At 46.8% G+C, this 23127-nt stretch overlaps 1 protein-coding gene across 1 annotated transcript; it reads left to right on the top strand.

The window, feature by feature from the left end:
• Positions 1–6871: 6871 nt before the first annotated feature.
• On the top strand, positions 6872–8506 carry LOC136462731 (uncharacterized). Its single transcript, XM_066461785.1, has one exon. It carries the CDS (start codon positions 7020–7022, stop codon positions 8412–8414), a length of 1395 nt encoding a protein of 464 aa, XP_066317882.1. The 5' UTR covers positions 6872–7019; the 3' UTR covers positions 8415–8506.
• Positions 8507–23127: the final 14621 nt, after the last annotated feature.

Raw genomic sequence — 23127 nt, 5'->3', positions numbered from 1 at the left:
CTAAAGCTAAGGCTGTAGGCATGTGGCCATTCCACATCCCATTAAGTGTAGTGGAATCTGCACTTATGTAAGGCCTACAGCCATTCAAGAATCCATCTATACTAGCCCTGAATGCACAGAAGAATCTGCTAAACCTAATTTCCCCATCCTTAGGATCAGTGACAGTGGCTATCTCTACAACACTTCCAGGTGATCTCAGCTCTATCTCAGCCTTAAACCTAAACAAATAATTGAAAGAATCATTTCATTTACCAAATAACTTATCTGATGCTCTCTGCCTCCCATTGTACACTGTCTGGTAGGGGATGTCAATCTTGTACTTATAATTCAGCTCTTCTTTGAGTTCTTTAGCCCCCATTTGTGGGTTCCTCCTAAGGTAGGGGATTGCTCACTCAGCCACCCAAGCTATAGATGTCATCCTACTGACAACCCTTTGTGTAGATGCACAGTTATAGACCCCCTGATTGATTTGAATTTGCATAATAAAAACAAAAGAACATATGAGGATAACAAAAAAGCAACATTCAACAAACACAGAAAAAGATGTTATTCAACAATAAAAAAATTGTATCCTGACACTGCCATCATGTTGGGTTCTAGCTCTAAGAATCCATGGGTAGCCTAGAGCAGCTCAATTAGCCCTGAACCTTTCTTTGTCTGAATGCTCAGTATCATACTCAAACTCCTTAATTATAGCATGCTGCCTAACAGCTAGCCTAAACTCAGTCATGCTGGGATAGCATGTGCCAACACTCATATTAGGATTGTCCCTGTCCCATTCATGCAGTAGTTCTACATCAACTGTATCATCAACATTAACAGCTACGTCATTCATATCTGCCTGCATCTCTGCTAACATAGCTGGAATGGGTACCTCTTCTCTAGATCCTTCTGTTGTTGTCTCTGACTCCATGAACCCCATTGCCTCATAAACATTGTCCTCATCAGCAACCTCTTTTGCTAAACCATCATCATTAGGCTGCCCTATTATTGTTAGAGTAGTCTAGTCAATTGCTATAGGCAAATCAATAGGTGTTTCTGTTGGGGAAATGCAGGTATCACCACAACCTTCAGCATCATCATGCACAACACGTGAGCCACCAGTTGGCCCACTTGTGACACCAGAGACACATCTACCTTTAGAAGCACCAGAGCTGACATTTGCATTAGAACCATCCTTCCTCACAACATCCACTGCAATAACAGCCAATCTCTCATCCCATCTGTCCTTAATCAACTGTTGGAAATGCTCATCCCTCCTAATCTTCCACTTAGACCCAGTATCTTGGTCAACAACCCACACTGCAAGTGTTTGAGTTGGCCCCCAGATTATCTTTGTGGCTAAATCCTCCTGGAATTGAGCCATAGAATACTGACAGTTTCTATCCAACCATAAGTCATGCTGCTGCTCTGTCATTTCAACTAGCCGATACTCACCATCAGCCACGAATTTAGCAACCTTAACGACTAGTCTAAACGCATTGCCAGGATCGATCCTGGCATCATGGTAAACAATGAAAGAAATGAGGAGTTAGACGGTACCCAACTCCTCCAATTCTGCCTACACTGCTAGGTTGATTAAGCTCTTACCAAGGAGGGCAATCACTGCTGCTAGCCATTGTGACATGGGTTGATACCACCTCTCCCACTACATCACAAGCCTATGAAACAATCAACCGAGGATGACTTGTCAGCGTCCATGAACCCTAACCCTAAACCCTAATGGACACGGGACCTAGGTGCAAAGGGGGAGTAAGGCCACATACCTTCAATGCGCTCACCAGGGGTCCCGCTCACCAGATGCGGTCACCGTGGCGTAGGGACGGCGGGAGGGGAGCAGGAGGCGGCGGCGGCGCGGGGGAAGAATGCGTCGACGGCGACGGGTGGGATGGGGACGATGTGAGCGAGGGACGAAATGAGCGGGTGGGATGCGGCGTAATGAAGAAAATGGGCATGGGGCAACGATGACATTTTACCCGCGCCTGCTGACTGGGCGCCAACGTGCCGGGCTGCCGTGCCTTGCCACATGCGCAAATGTGGTAAATTAGAAACTCATTCTCTCATGTGCTAAAGTTATAAGTGTCATTCTAAGAGTGATAATCGGATGAGCGCCAATCTTAATAATGGTAAAAATGTAAAAGCCCCGAGCACGGACGGAACGCGGCGGTTTTCGCGTCTCCCTTGCGTAGTTGCGGGCCCGTCACCTGTCTGCTCTTCACTGTTCTGCTCCTGACCTCCTGTTCTCTCCATAGAGTACAGAACACGCACGCAAAAACTGGTAACTCTCTGATGGTTCTCTCTGGTGCTCCCTCACGTTAAAATTCTTGCTTTCCCATAAGTTAAATATTTTATTAAAATTTGATCAACTTTGTTATATAGAAAGGTATCAATATTTATTATATTAAATAAGTATAATTAGATAATTATATACTATAATTTTTATAGTATGTTAATAGTTAGGTCATGTTCGGAACATGGGGATCTTCTTCTGTTTCTACGTTTTCCAATAAAATTAAACTGACTTCTATGAAATTCTTGTGCGAATCTTATAAAATTCTTGTGTTCCAAACACGTTCTTAAAGTTTTAAATATTAATAATGTTTTCTATAAATTTAACTAAAATTAAGTAACTTTAATTCAATTTGAATCTAGAATTATACCTTTTTATGTAGGCAGTATCAGAACATTTAGAGTTTTTGATGTAGCTAAGCTGACTCAAATAATTTTAGCCAACTGAGTGCACGTGGAATGTGAGTACAACTGCTGACCAATGGTGCCAATGTACCATTTAGCTCGCTTACTTGTCGCTAATTTTCCACTCAACTAGCTTCATTGAATTGTTACGGTACTTTGAGTTTAAAGAAATTAAAAGGTGTTGTTATACCTATCAGACACCGCACAAGACAAGAGCAGGAAAGAGAAAGATAGGAGCCTGACTGTTCTTGTTTTGCCAAGATCATGAACTTTAATTATTTTGCAAGAACAATATTATGTAATGATGGGAACAAAAACAGCGTGTAATGCCCCAAGTTGAACTTGTTATGTGTAATGGGCGCTAAATTCTATCTGTATGAACAGAATTTGCTATCTGTATGGCCATATATGATGAAAACACAGTACTTGATTTGGTTATCATTGGTTGTGGTCCTACTGGTCTTTCTCTAGCTTCAGAGTCAGCTAAGAAAGGTCTCACTGTAGGTCTCATTGGGCTTGACCTTCCATTCACAAATAACTATGGTGTGTGGGAGGATGAATTTAAAGGTATGCTATTATTTGCATTGTTAAAATGCAGAGTGTCTGCATAACATCTTTGTCAGCATAACTTAACATGATACAGGTAGCAAATTTTGGGCATACACAAGACAACCTCCTTCTGCGACCTTTTTGTGATGACAAGTAGCTGTATACAACTAGATACACAAGGCAGGGTGTTGTCTAAGCCTCCAATGCATGTCAATGCAACATCACTTCCAGACTTTCAGTTCTCAAATGAATCAAACAGCACAAGGTTATCTAGACTATAAAGCAAATTATACCAAATTGTGATACAATAGGTATTTTATAATCGCAACAACCAGAGGACAACACAGTTCAAAGTTTCATTGCAAATGGTTCATACATCATGTTCAATTCATTTTCAAACACATTGCTACAAATCAAGTCATTACAACTGATCTAACAACAATTCCAAACAAAACAATTACAACAACAACAATGAAACGGTTCATTTTCCACATCAGGTTCTCCATCTTCTTCTCAAGGTCCTTCTCCTCATGGTTAGCATATTCACTGCCCTCTGATCCTTCTTCGTGTTCCTCGACCTCCTTACAGTTGATAATGACGATCTTCTTATCAATCAGCTCATCTAGGTACTCCTTCTGGAATCTGTAGAATGCACATAATTTTGGATTCTGCAAACACCATTTCATGACTGTTGAACTCTAGATTTCAAACAAAGAAAGCAAGAGAGATGGAGACACAGCAAAACTGACCCCATTCTCGGGGCACTTGAAAAAGCTCCGGCCCTTGTTGGGAGTGTCCTGCTTGACGCGAAGCTCGATCACACGGGCCAGATGGCAATCCGGACATTGAATCAAAGGAAGCCCAGTTTCTTTACCGACCGGATATGCCACAGCATGCGCGCGCACGGAGCTCCCGCCTCGTTCCTGCCTCCTCAACGCCCTACTGGCGCTGGACGACTCCACCCTCTGCGACCGGCAATCACTGTTGCTAGCCATTGTGACACGGGTTGACACCACCTCTCCCACTACATCACAAGCCTACGAAACAATCAACCGAGGATGACTTGCCAGCGTCCAGGAACCCTCCTGTGGGGGTATTAACCCCTATACCCTTACAGCCACCTCCTGGCACCGGCTTTTCCAGGTGTCACGGTCCTTGGTGATCTCTTGGCATTGCGCCTTCCAGCCGTCTCGGTCTTTCATCATGGCCTCCAGATGCTTCTTTGCATTGATTTTTATAACTGCAAACCGCACAAGCTGTTAAGACGTTATACCACGACAAACTACGGTAGGCAACAAAAATGAGCAAAGGTGGTTGGACAACTTACCTTTCAGCTCCTCTGTCATCTTGGTCGTGTGGTCCCGGAGCTGCGACTGGTCTTGCTCCAGTTTTCTGTTGTCCTCGTTTAGGCGATCACACTCCCCGACCACACGACTATTCTCCTCTCGAAGACGGATCACTTCAGCTTCTAAGCCTGCACTACAGCTGTTACTACCAACAACAGGACCTGGGTGCAAAGGGGGGAGTAAGGCCACATACCTTCAATGCGCTCACCAGGGGCCCCGCTCACCAGATGCGGTCACCGTGGCGCAGGGACGGCGGGAGGGGAGCAGGAGGCGGCGGCGGCGCGGGGGAAGAACGTGTCGGCGGCGGCGGGTGGGATGGGGACGAAATGAGCGAGGGACGAAATGAGCGGGTGGGATGCGGCGTAATGAAGAAAATGGGCATGGGGCAGCGATGACATTTTACCCGCGCCTGCTGACTGGGCGCCAACGTGTCGGGCTGCCGTGGCTTGCCACATGCGCAAATGTGGTAAATTAGAAACTCAAACTTCTCTCATGTGCTAAAGTTATAAGTGTCATTCTAAGAGTGATAATCGGATGAGCGCCAATCTTAATAATGGTAAAAATGTAAAAGCCCCGAGCACGGACGGAACACGGCAGTTTTCGCATCTCCCTTGCGTAGTTGCGGGCCCGTTACCTGTCTGCTCTTCACTGTTCTGCTCCTGACCTCCTGTTCTCTCCATAGAGTACAGAACACGCACGCAAAAACTGGTAACTCTCTGATGGTTCTCTCTGGTGCTCCCTCACGTTAAAATTCTTGCTTTCCCATAAGTTAAATATTTTATTAAAATTTGATCAACTTTGTTATATAGAAAGGTATCAATATTTATTATATTAAATAAGTATAATTAGATAATTATATACTATAATTTTTATAGTATGCTAATAGTTAGGTCATGTTCGGAACATGGGGATCTTCTTCTGTTTCTACGTTTTCCAATAAAATTAAACTGACTTCTATGAAATTCTTGTGCGAATCTTATAAAATTCTTGTGTTCCAAACACGTTCTTAAAGTTTTAAATATTAATAATGTTTTCTATAAATTTAGCTAAAATTAAGTAACTTTAATTCAATTTGAATCTAGAATTATACCTTTTTATGTAGGCAGTATCAGAACATTTAGAGTTTTTGATGTAGCTAAGCTGACTCAAATAATTTTAGCCAACTGAGTGCACGTGGAATGTGAGTACAACTGCTGACCAATGGTGCCAATGTACCATTTAGCTCGCTTACTTGTCGCTAATTTTCCACTCAACTAGCTTCATTGAATTGTTACGGTACTTTGAGTTTAAAGAAATTAAAAGGTGTTGTTATACCTATCAGACATATAGGGCGTGTTTGGCTTACAGCCACACCTAGCCACGTTCAACGACGACAGCGCTTAAGGCGTGGACGCCACAATTATGGTAGGAATTTGCACTGAAAAAGGTGTATGTGCCTGCCGCAGCTTATGCGTGAACCAAGCAGCTGTTCTGCGTTGTGTGGCTTGCTAAAAGTGAGCCTAAATTAACATACATACAGCTACAACCTATCTTCTGATAACTACTCCACCGATGCTAGAACAGGCCCGTTCGGTACTACCTTTTTACAGCTTCCGCAGCTGCTTTTGCTGCTGAACAGACCCTAACGAGCAATCAGAACAGCAAGTAGTGTTGTATTATGCAGTGTGTCGAAGTCTGATAACCGATAACGATATAAGTACTCCTACAGTTAGGGACGAAAATGGATCGGATATAGACGGATATCACCGATATTACATGTGTTTTCATATTTCTGTCCGGATTCGGATTCGAATACGGATAGTGTCAACTATGTCGGATAGGATACGATTAGATATCGACATCATAAATATGCGATTTGAGTATTCGGATACGGATACGGTATCGGATGTTGGATATCCGAACTCGGATACGGACAGATCTCAACCCCTCTAAACGGATTCGGTTTCGAATACGGTCGGAAAATATCCGTACCGTTTTCATCCCTACCTACAGTCCTACATCGGTAGGAGAGAGAGCCCAGTGGTTTTAGGTACGTGGCATGCATGCATGACCATAATGGCCCGGACCAGACGCCTGTACCAGATGATGAGGGGCTCAACCTCAGTTCCCGTGACAGCCGTTCACCTCGAAAGCAGCCAACACGATTGCGCCGGACGTCCGCCGAGGTAGATCCAGCCTGGGTCTTGGGCGTGCCGTGGCCCATGGGACATCTATCGCCGACACAGAAGTTTAAAACCCGTGACGGGTGTTAACCGATGTCCAATAACCACCAGACGACGCGATATGATGCCACTCGTCAATTCCCGACTTCCGATCGGGAAGGAGACCGTCTCCGATCCTCCCCGACATGGGTGAGATCGAGACCGTCTCGACACCGATCCACCCCTCAGTGACCCGGCGTCGATTAATAGATCGATCGTATCCAAGTCCATGCCGACCGGGAAGGCAGATCGACACTGCACGACCGCGATGGCAACAATCTCGCCGCCGCCGCTCCGTCCGTGGTGCGACCTGCTGCCGGAGCTGCTAGGCCAGGTCCTCGTGCGCCTCCCGTTCCCCGCCGACCGCGCGCGGTTCCGCGCCGTCTGCCGCGGGTGGCACACCGCCGCCGCGCTGCACGTGCGCCAGCTCCCGTGGCTGGTCCTGAGGGACGGCTCCTTCTGCACCGTCGGCGACGGGGCCTTCTTCCACCGGACGGCGATGCCCGGCCTGCCAGACGGCGTGACCGTCGTCGGGTCCGCCGCCGACGGCTGGCTCCTCCTCGACCGCACAGACTGCATGTACCGCCGCCGCAGCGATGGCTTCTCGTTCGTGTGGTACAAGGGACGACCTAGACGCGACGTCAGGCACGCGCACTCGTACCTCCTGCTCAACCCCTTCTCCGGCGCGACGCTGCCGCTCCCGGAGCTGGACGCCGTCGTCGGGACCGTCTCCGAGGTGTTCGAGATCTACAGGGTGGCGATGCGGTCGTCGACGCCTGACGACCTCATCGCCGTCGTGACCAGCAGCGGGGATTGCAATGTCGTCTTGTGCCGTCCCGGGAAGGGTACGTATGTAATGCGCTACTTTCGTGTCTTCGACGTCGCGTTCGTTGGGGAGCGGCTCTATGGGATCACCAGTGATGAAGAACTTCTCGCCTTCCACCTCGCCGAGGACGACGATGGCAAGCCTGTCGTTACCAAAGAGAAGCGCGTCATCAAGGCCACGTCGCCATCACCTGAGGCGCACTATTGGGACTGGATGGATGTTGACGAAGACGACGACGATAACAACGATTATAGTGATGATGATGATGACGACGACGACGATGTTGATGATAATGATGATGGTAGTGGTGAGGATGATGCACCAAACCAAGAAGATGGGGGAGATAATAGTAACTTTAATGCTGATGACATGGTGTTGGATGGTAGGGAGGTATCATTTGATACTCAGGTGCCATACAGGGGTGACACTACTACCATCCGGATGTTAGTGAAGTCGTGGGACGGCGAGTTGCTCATGGTGAGGCGTCAGGTTTTTTCACCTATACGTTCTAAACCTTACACTATGAGTGTCAAGGTCGTTAAAGCAGATGTCAACATGGGTGAGTGGATTTCAGTCGCTCGAGATGGGCTCGCCAAAGATGAGGCCATCTTCCTTAGCCGAGGCTTTTGCAAATCTACTATAGTGTTTGGAGATATACAAGCAGGTTTCATATATTTTGATGACACCAATGATGTGTTCGACACTAGATTATGGACTTGTAGGCCATTTAGATTGCCATGGTTGAGATGTTTGTTCACATGGCTGACATGGATTTTCCCACCAAAATTGGTGGTGTAGCAATTATAGCAGACACAAAGTGATATTTTTTTTGTTAGCCTTTTACAAAGTTAGATTAGAGTACATACATGTTTTTAAAATTCAAGGTGTTACTAGTGGCCCACTGTATCTTTTTAATACATAAGGGCATGTTTAATTAATGAGAAGTGCTTATATACGAGTGCTCGTTAAGCAATATAGTATACATATAAGTTAGTTACTATAAATGCAAATAGGGGTTGAATGGGATCAACCATCTATTATTTTATTTTATTTTTGCAGAGAAACAATGGAGCAAAGCTCCGAGCACCGAACAATATATAAAAAAAAACAAATAGAAGTTATATAGCTGTTAGCTAAGAGAAGGACAAACCGTCCGAGGAGGAAAAGAAGGTACCAAATTACAGAGATGCTAGCCATTAAATAATTACATGATGGTGACGGGTTAAAACGACATAAGTGGAGCTTAACCTCACTTATAAAACGTTGCTTCCAAGCCAAAGGAGAAGGGACCTTGTGGTTGAATATGCAATCGTTACGTTCCTTCCAAATGCACCAGGCGCTGATCATAAAAAAATCCATCAAGAAAGGTTGAGCCTTTTTCTGCGCTATCATCTGGCAAATACTAACCTGAATCTTCCGTTGAATGCCGAGGATGAACCATCTAGTTGCACTTGAAGTACATTAAAAAAAAAGAGATGCAAAGCTATCTCCTAGATATCGTCATGACATAGGGTGTGTTTGGTTAGTTTCCTAGACCAGCCTGGCTACCAAAACTAAGACAGGCTAGCCTCCAACTAAGCCAATTCGTAGTTGTTTAGTTGTCTGCATTGTGTTAGCCTAGCTACATATATGTTTGTTGAGCCTTTTACCTGTGTGTGCCATTAAAAAAGTTTATAATTACACACAAGCCATTAAAAAAGTTGACCGCACATAGGTGCCACTGCTCTAAACTTTTTTGCCTTACAAACAGTGTTTTCCTACACGCTAAACGGTAAACAGTCGGTCACCTACCGTTTAGCCATTATTCGGGCAAAACGTCCCATTAAACGGGCTAAACGGCCAATTAAACGGGGTAAATGGGTGATTAAACGAAAATGGTGCACCACCATGTAGCGTTTACACGGTGTTTAAACGGGCTAAACGACCGTTTAGGCGAACGGTGCTTACAAACCATTCCGTCCAAATGCAGCGTTAACTGTGGCTAACGGATGGGGGAAAGACAAGCATGCCCTCCGGAAGAAGAGGCTATCTGATAGTGCTTTGGCACCAATCTGATGGGCCTTTGGTGACAAAAACTCTCCCCAGGTGGCTCCTATAAATAGACAACACTGAGGTCCCTCCCACACTCAGTTCCCTCTCCAATGGCTCTCATCCAGGATGGTGGTCAGGCTGGTGGAGTAGTGCAAGATAGGGTTATGCAGCAGCTCAGATGAATTGAGAAGCTGATCTTTGTTGCCATCTACCTTGCCTTGTATGCAATTATGAAGAAGTAAGGTCCTATGTATGTGTGTGTCACTATATTTGTATGCTTGAATCAATGAATGAATGAGTCAATGATGGATGGATGAATGCAGCCTAGAAATATAAAATTCTTAGATGATTCATTCACCAACATGCAAACCTTAATATATTACAAACATAAGTAGTGCTCATGGTTCAGATTGTTCACCAACATGCAAACCATAAACCATAATTTCATCTAACACCAGTAGTTTGTCAAGAGCAAGTACCGTAAACTATCATGCAAAATATTACAGCTCCATTACATCAGCATTTCATACCATCCAAACAGGGCTGCATCCAAATGATTTCATACCACAAAAGCCAATGTGTTTTCCAGCAGTATAGCACAAATGCATCATCAAAACATGGTGGAGTCACCTTTGTTCGTTCCAGCAGCAGTTGCTTCTTATTTCTGGTAATTGCAGCTGGGCTGGAAGGGTCAGCTGGAGCTGGTGGGTTCACCCCCTTTAAGGCATTCTGTCGAACAGCTGGTGGGCACACCCCTCGCCACCGTCCTCCTCGCCGAGCACGCCGAGCACATCGAGCACCAGCACGCATGCCCCATCCGCGCCCTTGCGGTGCTCCTCCTCCGGCCCCTCGCCATGGCTGCGGCCACAGCACCTCCGCCCCATGGTCGTAGTGCTCCTCTCCATGGCCCTCTCAGTGCTCCTCCTCCGTCCCCTTGCCATGCGCTAGGCTGTTGCTGCTGCTTGCCATGGCCGCTGCGCTCGGCTGTTGCTGCTGCTTGCCATGGCCGCTCCGCTCGGCTGCTGTTGTTGCTTGCCATGGAGCTGACCTCGCGTGGCGTGGATCTAGATCGGAGCACCGCTCCGTGCGAGCGGGGGCCGTTGGGGCATGGGCTGTGAGGATGGCGGAGCTCGTGCGGAGGCCGGCGGCGCGAAGCTCGCGCACTAACGGACAGACGGAAGGACAGCGCAGAGCTCGGTCGCGCGGGCTGCACGTACGGACGGAAGGCGCGGAGCTCGAGCACGGACGGACAGCGGAGCTCTCTCGGAGTTCGGCAGCGCTCGCGTGGTGGCCGGCGGTGGTGCGTGCAGAGGCCGACGGCGCTCGCATGATGGGCGACGGTGGCGCGGAAGGTGCGGTAGCAACGAAGAAGAAACACCGGTCACGACGGAAGGTGAGGGGAATAGGCTGCGTCGCTGGTACAAGCCTAGCTTCCTGGGAACGGTGGGATCGAGCGTTTCCAGGCCAGGCCAGGCCCCCCTCGTTTGTATTAGTTGGGCCAGACTTAGGGGCTTAGCCAGGCAACCAAACACGAGAAAGCTGTATTACAAAAGTCTGGTTAGATCCTTAGCAAGTAACCAAACACACATATAGTACACATGTATAGCTCATATTAAGCCTATAACTTTAATAACACATAGGCCCGTTCGTTTCGCTGAAAAAACAAGCTAAAACACTGTTCCAGTTGATTTGTTACAAGAGAAAAACACTATTTTAGCTAAAAAAAATAAGCTGAAAACTACGGATTATAAGAGAAGCAAACAGGACCATATTGAGCAATGGTGTTAATTAAATTAAGCATTCTCCATCTTGTATCCATAGGACTGTCTCCAAAAATTTGGGGCCCCGGAGCGAACTACCAGTGAGGGCCTAAACTTTACCGTATTCAAATATAATATAAACAAAAATAGAATTAATTTAGAGCTTCAATCAGTTACACCTAAAAATTACAGAGGGCTTTTGTCCAACTCCCATCGTGTGAGCGCCTGCCCAGTCTTCGAGTCCGAGCCCTTGGTGTGTGCGCCCGTCTATAGACTCCGTATTGCCTCACCCCACTTGCTTGCCAGGCTGCGAGCGCGAGGTGCTGGACCTACCAGGCGATAGAGGATTCCTCTAGGAGAGTCGCCAGGATAGCCCGCTCTTGCCGGCAGCACCATTCGACGTTCCAATTCCAAGGTGTTGGGCTTCCGGTTGCACTTTTTTGGCCCAGTGGCGCCTCTCTCAAACCAAACTACAAAAGCCCACGCTTATCACAACCTCATACGGCAATAAGCTCTCCATGTTTTCTTATCCAAACAGCTTTTGTAATTTATATTTCTTAGAAATAAATTCTATGTGTAATTTATCCAATAAATTTCAAGGCACTTCAATTCAATATGAAAAGTAATTGCTGGAACAAGAGTCTTTGTTATAAATGTTTGCATCCTCTTATGAAGCACATCCTTGTTAATCTCATACTGCCCCAAAATCAGCTTCGGATCCATTTTTTAACCCAAACACTCTTCCACCATCAAATATGAAGTCACCAAAATAGATTCAGGGACCAGATTCATGGATTCCATGGTGTACCTCAAGGGATGCTCTAAAAACATAAGTTTCGTACATCCTCGTGAAAAGGTGTTAGTAATAGAGATGACCATAATAGCCACTACTTGCCTAGCCTATGCAATACAAGCAAGCCCCCTACGCAATTCTATATATGTAATTATACTTGTAGATTTCTTAATATGTTAGTCTAAGCCGCAAGCCACTTGCGTCATCGTAGGCGTGGGCAAAAATTCATGACCCTGGTGCAACGCACGGGCATATATCTAGTATGTAATTAAAGGCTTTGCTTGCTAGGATGGATATTCTGACAAAATAAGTGGTCTTCTCGTCTGCTCAAATCGAGACCATGTTGGCATGTGGTTTAGTTTGGGAAACAAAGTGAAATATTTGTAGTGTGCTAGTGCTAGACTGCTATGATATGCTAGTCGTCTGTATAGGGGCACTACGTACCACTGAAATCATGTTGGCCCCGTTCGCGTACCCTTAAACCCAACTTGATCCGCTTCTTTTTTTCATCCGGAACGGTATATTTCTCTCATAAATTTTCTCCAGATTCCTCCAAATTCCTCCATAAATAAATGTTGAATAATCAAACAATACAAATTGTAGCCATGTGTATTAGAATGGTTGTTGACAATGTGTGCTGACCAAGTGTGTAAGTTTTGAAATCCAATAACCTACATAGATGAGATACTCTTTGTGCTCACTTTTTTGTTGCCTGCAATTCATAGCTTCAGATTAACTATAGTTTCACAACAGTAATGACCTATGGTAATTAATTTCATTGCGTTACAGATTGTAATCATACCTTACGTTCTTGCACTCTTTAAAGTATTGTTTTTTCGCAATTTAAAAACAAGAGAACACCAGGAGCCGGCCCGGCCTCAGCGTGGCCGCGTCATCGAAATGATTGAGGGCTCTTGGATTGGGATCCAACGGTGGCGCGATGGCCCTAGCCAGATCGGCCGCTAGAGCAACGGGCCTGGTGTAACACCCCTGGTGTTACGGACTTAGTTAGCACTGAGGTTAAGACCTAATAAACTCTAGTGTATATGTTTTCTAGGATTTTAAAAATAAATTCTCACATGAAATGGTAAGGTGAACCTAGTGTGACTTACTTTTGTGAATAAAAGAATTAAATAAGTGTTGCTAATCAATTTTTCTTTGGTACTTAAAAGCTTTTAAATAATCTTGGGAACAAAAGTTATTTAGGGTTTGTTTTGAAAAAGTATGAAGAAAGTGCTTAAAATGCCTGATAGCAATTCTAGCAAATAAATAGTGGGTGGCTTGTCCTATTTGATTAAGCATGAAAAACAATTTTTATAAACAAAAATAAAATATAACTTGTATTTAGTACTGAAATAAAATTTGAAGTACAAATTTGGTAGATGAAAATGCAACTTTTGTTTTGATGAATAGATGTTGTTCAATAGTATTTTTGATAGCTCGAGAATTGAATGTGGAGTTCAATTTCAGCTTCTAGAACTAAAATGACCTAAGTCTGAAAACCTAATGACGATGTCGTTTTGGCATTTAAATTTTGATTAAATTTCTTAAACACTGGATCCATATTTTTATACTGTTGGTTGCACCGTAACGAGTACCTTGACATGGTGTAGTTCATAGACTAGTTTGGTTTTACGTTGGCGTTGTAAAAACTACCTAAACTTCGTTGAAACTGCTGTAGACCATGTTGTTAGCGCTCTGTTCGTGAACCGGCGTTCAGCGTGACGAACTCATGTTGGCATCCTTTTATCTCCCTCTCTGGTTGCTCTCTGGTCATGACGATTGCTTTGCTAGGTCACTGTTAGTATTAGCTTTAGGTTAGTGGAATTGGTTGAACCCCGATTGTGTTGATCAGCAGCCTTTGCTTCGCTTTAAAATACGTGCACGACACCGATTGCAGTTGTTCGACCTAAGTCCGCTATCTCCGCGCGTGCAAGGGCGCTGCTGGCGCTGAGCCCAAGCCGTGCCGGGCTATTGCTGCTGGCCAGCTCATGCGGTCGGTCGGTGCCACGTGGCGTCCCTGGCCCTACGTTGGCCGGTCTCGGCTACCTACGGCCTTGCTCCCGCTATTGCTCAATGTGCGCGCTACACTTGAATGGATGGCCGCTGTGCCGTGGGTAGGGGCGAGCTACGACTGTGGCTGCCCTCGCTTGGCCATCGTGGCACTCGCTCTGCCCTCCAATTGACCTACCGCGTCGAGCCTCCGGGCATGCGCCACGGCCCACCGCGTCGGGGTCGACTGGCCCCGGTCGCAGTGGCGATGGTGATGCCTCTCTACCTCGCCTTGCCCCGCTAGCTGACGCCGGTGAGCCCCGCTCGGGTCCTACCACTACATTCCAAGCATTTTGCGCCAAGACTCCATGTCTCGTCATCTGTGCGCATATGCTTGTGCTGCCGCCATCAATTGGAGTCACCCCATATTAACCTGCTCGGACTCGTTCGTGTGCCCTCTCCACGACCGCACCGTGCGCGGGACCACCGCTCCTTCTTCCCTCCAAGCGTCAGCGAGCTTCGCCACATAATTTCTTGCTCCGGTGGGTAGCTTAGGAAGTCGGCTAGTCGTCTCTTTCCCCTTAAGCCCGATAGAGTACAACCGGCCGGCAATTTGGCACTTTGCTCGCCGCTGGTCATGTGCGCTGCCGAGCCGATACATTTGGGGCCTTGGGGGTAAGGCCCGTAGGGTTGATAGCAGTTCAATTGCTCGTAACCCCAAACTTGCCTTGACTCCCTCTATCTGGTGCTCGTGCTATTTTGGCTAGGGTACTTGTCGGTGGTGTGGTGACGCATCGGTGTCCGCCTCAGAGCGTCGCCGTCGGGCTTGCGCGCATGTGGCCAGGTCATCTCGACCCTCCCTTGCTTCAACCGTCACCTCAGCACGGACCGCGGTGAGCCTCTAATGCTTCCCCACCGTCTCTACTCTCATATTAGTGCCCTAGGCCATCGGAACAGTCACGTTGCCACACGGTCCAGCACAACATCGAGGATAGACTTTGGTAGTGCATCATTGAGTTTCCTTCCACTTCGCATCGCTGCACGTTGGCCCGTAGGTCCCCATCGGCCAGTTAGATGTGTCGATTAGGCCTTAGTTGGCCGGCTTAGCCATGCAGTGCCGATCGAGGCCGCGCCAGCGAGCGCGGTGACATCGGCTTACGTTCTTCCACTCATACCCAGTATCTTGCTCAACAACCCACACTGCAAAGTGTTTGAGTTGGCCCCTAGATTATCTTTGTGGCTAAATCCTCCTAGAATTGAGCTATAGAATACTAACAGTTTCTATCCAACCATAAGTCATGCTGTTGCTCTGCCATTTCAACTAGCCCATACTCACCATCAGCCATGAATTTAGCAACCTTAACGACTAGTCTAAACGCATTGCCGGGATCGATCCTGGCATCATGGTAAACAATGAAAGAAATGAGGAGTTAGACGGTACCTAATTCTGCCTACACTACTAGGTTGATTAAGCACTTACCAAGGAGGGCAATTACTGCTGCTAGCCATTGTGACACTGGTTGACACCACTGAAAGCATATAGGCCCTTAATTGGGTTTCGGTGATTAATGACAATACAAGATTACTATGACTAACGTGTGTTTTGCAGAGACAATTAAGTTAGGTCATAGTAATGGAGATCAATTGGGCAATCAAGGTGGTCATGCCCCTACGATGGAAATCGTTTCGGTTTTCAAAGGATGGACGACAAGGTTAAGGATGACTAGTTCTAAGTGTCGATTGGAGTTGGAGAGATACTTAGAGTAGTTTAGGACTTTGTTTTTCCTTTGGCCGTACTATTAAGGGGGGTATGGATGGGTAGCTTGACCTAGATGAGTCTAGTGAGTTAGATGTGGTGCACACTTGTCAAAACTAGCGCTAGGTAGCTCCTACATATGCCTAAGATCCTTTGGAGCTAACTTCATTCACATATGATCGAGCGTTGGAAGTGAATGGAGGGTCAAATGCTGACCGGACACTGGCTCCGGTCGGACCGGACGCTGGCTGCAGGGTCCAATCAATTCATTTGATCAAGGAGATTGCATCTGGCGTGACCGGACGCTGAGAGGTCGAGTGACCGGACGCTGAGAGGCAGCGTCCGGTTGACTCCAGTAAGGTTCTAGAAGAGAAAATCTACGACCGGACATGTCCGGTCAGTACTAATCAGACCCTAGGGGTTCAGCGTCCGGTTGAGTACAGTAAGGTTCCAGTGAGGGTTAAATGCGATCGGATGCGTCCGGTCGGTGATGATTGGACGCTTATAATGTCCGGTCAACACTTAAACACTAGTGTGCGGGTTGAACTGACCGGAGCGTCCGGTCACCCCGTAGAGGCACATAACGGTTCGTTTTTCAGCCTTTGTTATAAATAGAAGCTTCACTCATGTGTGGAGTTAATTTTGCTCATTCCAACAGCTAAGAAATACGTTTGTGAGTGCCAAGAAGAGCAAGGTCCTAGTGAGGTGATTGAGATTTGAGAATCCAAGAGAGTAGCCTCATTAGTGAATCAAGAGTAGCAAAGTGTGCATCCACCGTTCTCATTAGGCTTCACGCGGTCAAGTGAGAGTTTGTGCTTGTTACTCTTGGTGATCGCCATCACCTAGACGGCTTGGTGGTGATTGGGAGCTTGGTGATCACCCGGCGGAGCTTGTGGGTGACCCAGCTCAAGTTGTGAGTGGTTGTGGGTGATTCACAGCGACGGAGTGTCGAAGAATCAACCCATAGAGAGCACTTGATCCTTGCGCGGATCAAGGGGGAGCTACACCCTTGCGCGGGTGCTCTTACGAGGACTAGTGAGGAGTGGCGACTCTCCGATACCTCGGCAAAACATCGACGCGTTCCTCTCTCTCTATTTACTTTGAGCATTTACTTTGAGCAATTTAATACTTGTTTTTACATTCATAGAATTGCCATGCAAGAGTAAGTTTGGAACATAGGTTGCAAGTCCTTTGTACGTTAGATTAATATAAACATTTTTCTAGGCACAAGGGGTTAATTGGGCTAACCGTAGGATTTAATTATTGCAAGAAAATTTATAATTAGCCCAATTCACCTCCCTCTTGGGCATCTTGATCCTTTCAACCACCTCTCCCACTACATCACAAGCCTACGAAACAATCAACCGAGGATGACTTGTCAGCGTCCATGAACCCTAACCCTAAACCCTAATGGACACGGGACCTGGGTGCAAAGGGGGAGTAAGGCCACATACCTTCAATGCGCTCACTAGGGGTCCCGCTCACTAGATGCGGTCACCGTGGCACAGGGACGGCGGGAGGAGAGCAGGAGGCGGCAGCAGCGTGGGGGAAGAACGCGTCGGCGGCGGCGGGTGGGATGGGGACGATATGAGCGAGGGACGAAATGAGCGGGTGGGATGCGGCGTAATGAAGAAAATGGGCATGGGGCAGCGATGACATTTTACCCGCACCTGCTGACTGGGCGCCAACGTGTCGGGTTGCCGTGGCTTACCACATGCGCAAATATGGTAAATTAGAAACTCAAACTTCTCTCATGTGCTAAAGTTGTAAGTGTCATTATAAGAGTGATAATCGGATGAGCGCCAATCTTAATAATGGTAAAAATATAAAAGCCCCGAGCACGGACGCAACGTGACGGTTTTCGCGTCTCCCTTGCGTAGTTGCGGGCCCGTCGCCGTCTGCTCTTCACTGTTCTGCTCCTGACCTCCTGTTCTCTCCCTAGAGTACAGAACACGCATGCAAAAACTGGTAACTCTCTGATGGTTCTCTCTGGTGCTCCCTCACGTTAAAATTATGGCTTTCCCATAAGTTAAATCTTTTATTAAAATTTGATCAACTTTGTTATATAGAAAGATATCAATATTTATTATATTAAATAAGTATAATTAGATTAATTATATACTATAATTTTTATAGTATGTTAATAGTTAGGTCATGTTCGGAACATGGGGATCTTCTTCTGTTTCTACGTTTTCCAATAAAATTAAACTGACTTCTATGAAATTCTTGTGCGAATCTTATAAAATTGTTGTGTTCCAAACACGTTCTTAAAGTTTTTAATGTTAATAATGTTTTCTATAAATTTAGCTAAAATTAAGTAACTTTAATTCAATTTGAATCTAGAATTATACTAACCCTGAATGCATAGAAGAATCTGCTAAACCTAATTTTTCCATCCTTAAGATCAGTGACAGTGGCTATCTCTACAACACTTCCAGGTGATCTCAGCTCTATCTCAGCCTTAAACCTAAACAAATAATCGAAAGAATCATTTCGTTTACCAAATAACTTATCTGATGCTCTCTGTCTCCCATTGTACACTGTCTAGTAGGGGATGTCAATCTTATACTTATAATTCAGTTCTTCTTTGAGTTCTTTAGCCCTCATTCGTGGATTCCTCTTGAGGTAGGGGATTGCTCTCTAAGCCACCCAAGCTATAGATGCCATCCTGTTGACAACCCTTTGTGTAGATGCACAGTTATGGACCCCTGATTGATTTGAATCTGCATAATAAAAACAAAAGGACATATGAGGATAACAAAAAAAGCAACATTCAACAAACACAGAAAAAGATGTTATTCAATAATCAAAAAAATTATACCCTGACACTGCCATCATGTTGGGTTCTAGCTCTAAGAATCCATGGGCAGCCTAGAGCAGCACAATTAACCCTGAACCTTTCTTCGTCTGAATGCTCAGTATTATACTCAAACTCCTTAATTATAGCATGCTGTCTAACAGCTAGCCTAAACTCAGCCATGCTGGGATAGCATATGCCAACACTCATATCAAGATTGTCCCTGTCCCATTCATGTATTGGTTCTACATCAACTGTATCATCAACATTAACAGCTGCGTCATTCATATCTACCTGCATCTCTACTGACATAGCTGGAATGGACACCTCTTCTCTAGATCCTTCTGCTGTTGTCTCTGACTCCATGAACCCCATTGCCTCATAAACCTTGTCCTCATCGGCAACCTCTTTTGCTAAACCATCATCATCAGGCTGCCCTATTATTGTTAGAGTAGTCCAGTCAACTGCTATAGGCAAATCAGTAGGTGTTTCTGCTGGGAAACTACAGGTATCACCACAACCTTCAGCATCATCATGCACAGCACGTGAGCCACCTGTTGGCCCACTTGTGACACCAGAGACACATCTAACTTTAGAAGCACCAGAGCTGACATTTGCATTAGAACCATCCTTCCTCACAACATCCACTGCAATAATAGCTAATCTCTCATCCCATCTGTCCTTAATCATCTATTGGAAATGCTCATCCCTTCTAATCTTCCACTCAGACCGTTGGAAGTGTCGATTGGAGTTGGAGAGACACTTAGAGTAGTTTAGGACTTTGTTTTTCCTTTGGCCGTACTATTAAGGGGGGTATGGATGGGTAGCTTGACCTAGATGAGTCTAGTGAGTTAGGTGTGGAGCAAACTTCATTCATGTATGATCGAGCGTTGGAAGTGAATGGAGGGTCAAATGCTAACCGGACACTAGCTCCGGTCGGACCGAACGCTAGCTGCAGGGTCCGGTCAGTTCATTTGATCAAGGAGATTGCATCTGGCGTGACCGGACGCTGAGAGGTCGAGTGACCGGATGCTGAGAGGCAGCGTCCGATCGACTCTAGTAAGGTTCCAGAAGAGAAAATCTGCGACCGGATGCGTTCAGTCAGTACTGACCGAACCCTAGGGGTTCAGCGTCCGGTCAAGTACAGTAAGGTTCTAGTGAGGGTTAAATGTGACCGGACGTGTCCGGTCAGTGATGATCGGACGCTGTATCAACACTTAAACACTGGTGTGCGTGTTGAACTGACCGGAGCATCCGGTCACCCCGTAGAGGCACATAACGGTTTGTTTTTCAGCCTTTGTTATAAATAGAAGCTCCACTCGTGTGTGGAGTTACTTTTGCTCATTCCAATAGCTGAGAAACACGTTTGTGAGTGCCAAGAAGAGCAAGGTCCTAGTGAGGTGATTGAGATTTGAGAATCCAAGAGAGTAGCCTCATTAGTGAATCAAGAGTAGCAAAGTGTGCATCCACCATTCTCATTAGGCTTCGCACGGTCAAGTGAGAGTTTGTGCTTGTTACACTTGGTGATCGCTGTCAACGAAATATGGTCGGTAGTCCACCGAGGGGGGTGCCCGTGGTGGTAGATTGTCGGTAGACGGTGCGTGTAATCAGGAACCAGATGGTGACACAAGGCGCAGAGACAGCGATTTAGACAGGTTCGGGCCGTCTGGTCGACGTAATACCCTACGTCCTGTGTCTTTGGTGTATTGTATTGAGATGTATACATATTAACCTATCCTCTAGGGGACCCTTGTCTCTCCTTATATACTCCGAAGAGACAAGGTTACAAGTAAAGTATCCAATTTGGTACTATTACAATATCTAGTACAACTTGTAATCTTGATGTGTATGCCTTGATCTTACGGGCCGGGCCACCTCGGATGGTGCGGCCCATGTACCATCTTGTGGTACCCGGGGGTATATCCCCCACAGCTAGTCCCCGAGCGCCATGTATTCTGATTCGGCATGCCATTTTAACCTTCTCCGAATAGTGAGGCTTGAGTTCTTAACATCTCCGACCACCGTTGTCGCTGGAGAAGTAGGTTGTCCGAAGAATGTATGGTGCTCTTAAGAAGAAAGAAAAATATTTCCGTCCTAGGAAGTGTGCCCACTTGTATTTCTGAAAAGAAATGTAAGTGCATCTTGAAGCGTAGCGTCCTTGATCACCAGAGGCATAGGGGTCGAAAAACAAACACATTCACCGCAAGGTGAAGTGTGCCCACTTAGTCCCCGAGCCTGGTAGTAGGTGACGTAGGCACGTGGTGCCAGGGTCTAAAAAAGAATTCCCAGTTAAGTTGAGAATCCAATCGTCGTACAGGCGATACAAGATGCACCGGCAGGTGCATCGTACCGATGTAGTCCCCGAGCTTACTGGAAGGCGAGGTATGAGCCTTGTAGCAAGGTCTAAGTGAGAAAAAAATGTCCCAACTGTATGCGAGTTGCCAGTCACATGTAGCCGAGACGCAAAGTCCCCGAGCCATGGTCGGAGAGTGGTCGAGGCAGTCCCCGAGCACGGATCAAGGAGCGAGCGATGAAATCCCCGAGCTGTGGTCGGAGAGTGATCGAGGCGGTCCCCGAGCATAGGTCGAGGAGCGAGCGACGAAGTCCCCGAGCCATGGTCGAAGAGTGACCGAGGCAGTCCCCGAGCACAGGTCGAGGAGCGAGCGACGAAGTCCTCGAGCCATGGTCAGAGAGTGATCGAGGCAGTCCTCGAGCTATGGTTGGAGAGTGATCAAGGCAGTCCCCGAGCGTAGGTCAAGAAGCGAGCGACGAAGTCCCCAAGCATAGCTCGAAATTACTGCAATATAAATATGTAGAATGGTAGTACATGATGTATAAAATAATAAATTATGGAGAAAAAAACAGCGGTGAAGAAACAACGCTCAGCAGTCATTTGCAAATGAGCATGATGTGATAAAGCAGTTGGTGCTTTGTAAACATCAGTGTTAATGTGAAGTTTGTGTTTATACTTAATATAAACCGCCCGACCAGTTAGTATGTAGCTGAGTCTCTAGCCCTAGCTAGCTCGTGAACCATAACGCGGGGCGTGGAGCCCATGCACGTGTAGGAAGAACAAAGCGTCGCTAAGGAGCCGCTGCCGACCACCTATAACGCAGAGGGCAGACGCTCGTGCACGTGTAGGGAGGAGCCAGAGACATGGCCGTCTTTGTAGGCATCGAGCGTCAACATGACTGGTCGAGGATTTGCATTAAGTATAGCTGTATGTTATATTTAAGATGGTATACATGGACAAACGCTATTTGAAGAATAATCATGACCAGGACATTGTGGAGAAACGTCGTAATGAAAATTATATTAAATATAAATATTAGAAGTGTACTTATCTTTGGATAGAAATCTGGTCGGCGGCGATGAAGTTGTCCGGTCCTCGAGCTTTTCGGCCTGTTGTGATGGTGGTCACGGTTGTCATAGCGCCGTTTCTTCGTGGTGATCATCATTGCGACGTGGTCTGGTTGTCTGGTGGTCGGAGCTCGGCGGAGCCGCTCGGGACGTGGTCTGGTGGTCTGGTGGTCGAAGCTCGGTGGAGCCGCTCTAGACGTGGTCTGGTGGTCGGAGCTCGACGGAGCTGCTCTGGACGTGGTCGACGTGGTCTGGTGGTCGGAGCTCAGCAGAGCCGCTCTGGACGTGGTCTGGTGGTCCGGTGGTCGGAGCTCGACTGAGCTGCTCTGGACGTGGTCGACATGGTCTGGTGGTCGGAGCTCAGCGGAGCCGCTCTGGACATGGTCTGGTGGTCGGAGCTCGGTGGAGCTGCTCTGTACGTGGTCGACTTGGTCTGGTGGTCGGAGCTCGGCGGAGGCTAAACGCCGGGATCGATCTTGACTGGGACAGATCGCTGTGGCAGCTGAAGTCACCACGGGTGGTGTTGGTAAAGAGGATCCCATCTGATTCGCTGGAAGATCAGCACGCACAACCCCTAAAAGGGGTCCCCTACCTGGCGCTCCACTGTCGATGAAATATGGTCAGCAGTCCACCGAGGGGGGTGCCCGTGGTGGTAGATTATCAGTAGACGGTGCGTGTAATCAGGAACCAGATGGTGACACAAGGCGCAGAGACAGCGATTTAGACAGGTTCGGGCCGTCTGGTTGATGTAATACCCTACGTCCTGTGTCTTTGGTGTATTGTATTGAGATGTATACATATTAACATGTCCTCTAGGGGACCCTTGTCTCTCCTTATATACTCCGAAGAGACAAGGTTACAAGTAAAGTATCCAATTTGGTACTATTATAATATCTAGTACAACTTGTAATCTTGATGTGTACGTCTTGATCTTACGGGCCGAGCCACCTCGGATGGTGTGGCCCATGTACCATCTTGTGGTACCTGAGGGTATATCCCCCACAATCGCCATCACCTAGATG

Source organism: Miscanthus floridulus, chromosome 7, assembly GCF_019320115.1.
Source record: "Miscanthus floridulus cultivar M001 chromosome 7, ASM1932011v1, whole genome shotgun sequence".
NCBI lineage: Eukaryota > Viridiplantae > Streptophyta > Magnoliopsida > Poales > Poaceae > Miscanthus > Miscanthus floridulus.
This window is presented reverse-complemented; position numbering and strand designations above follow the sequence as displayed.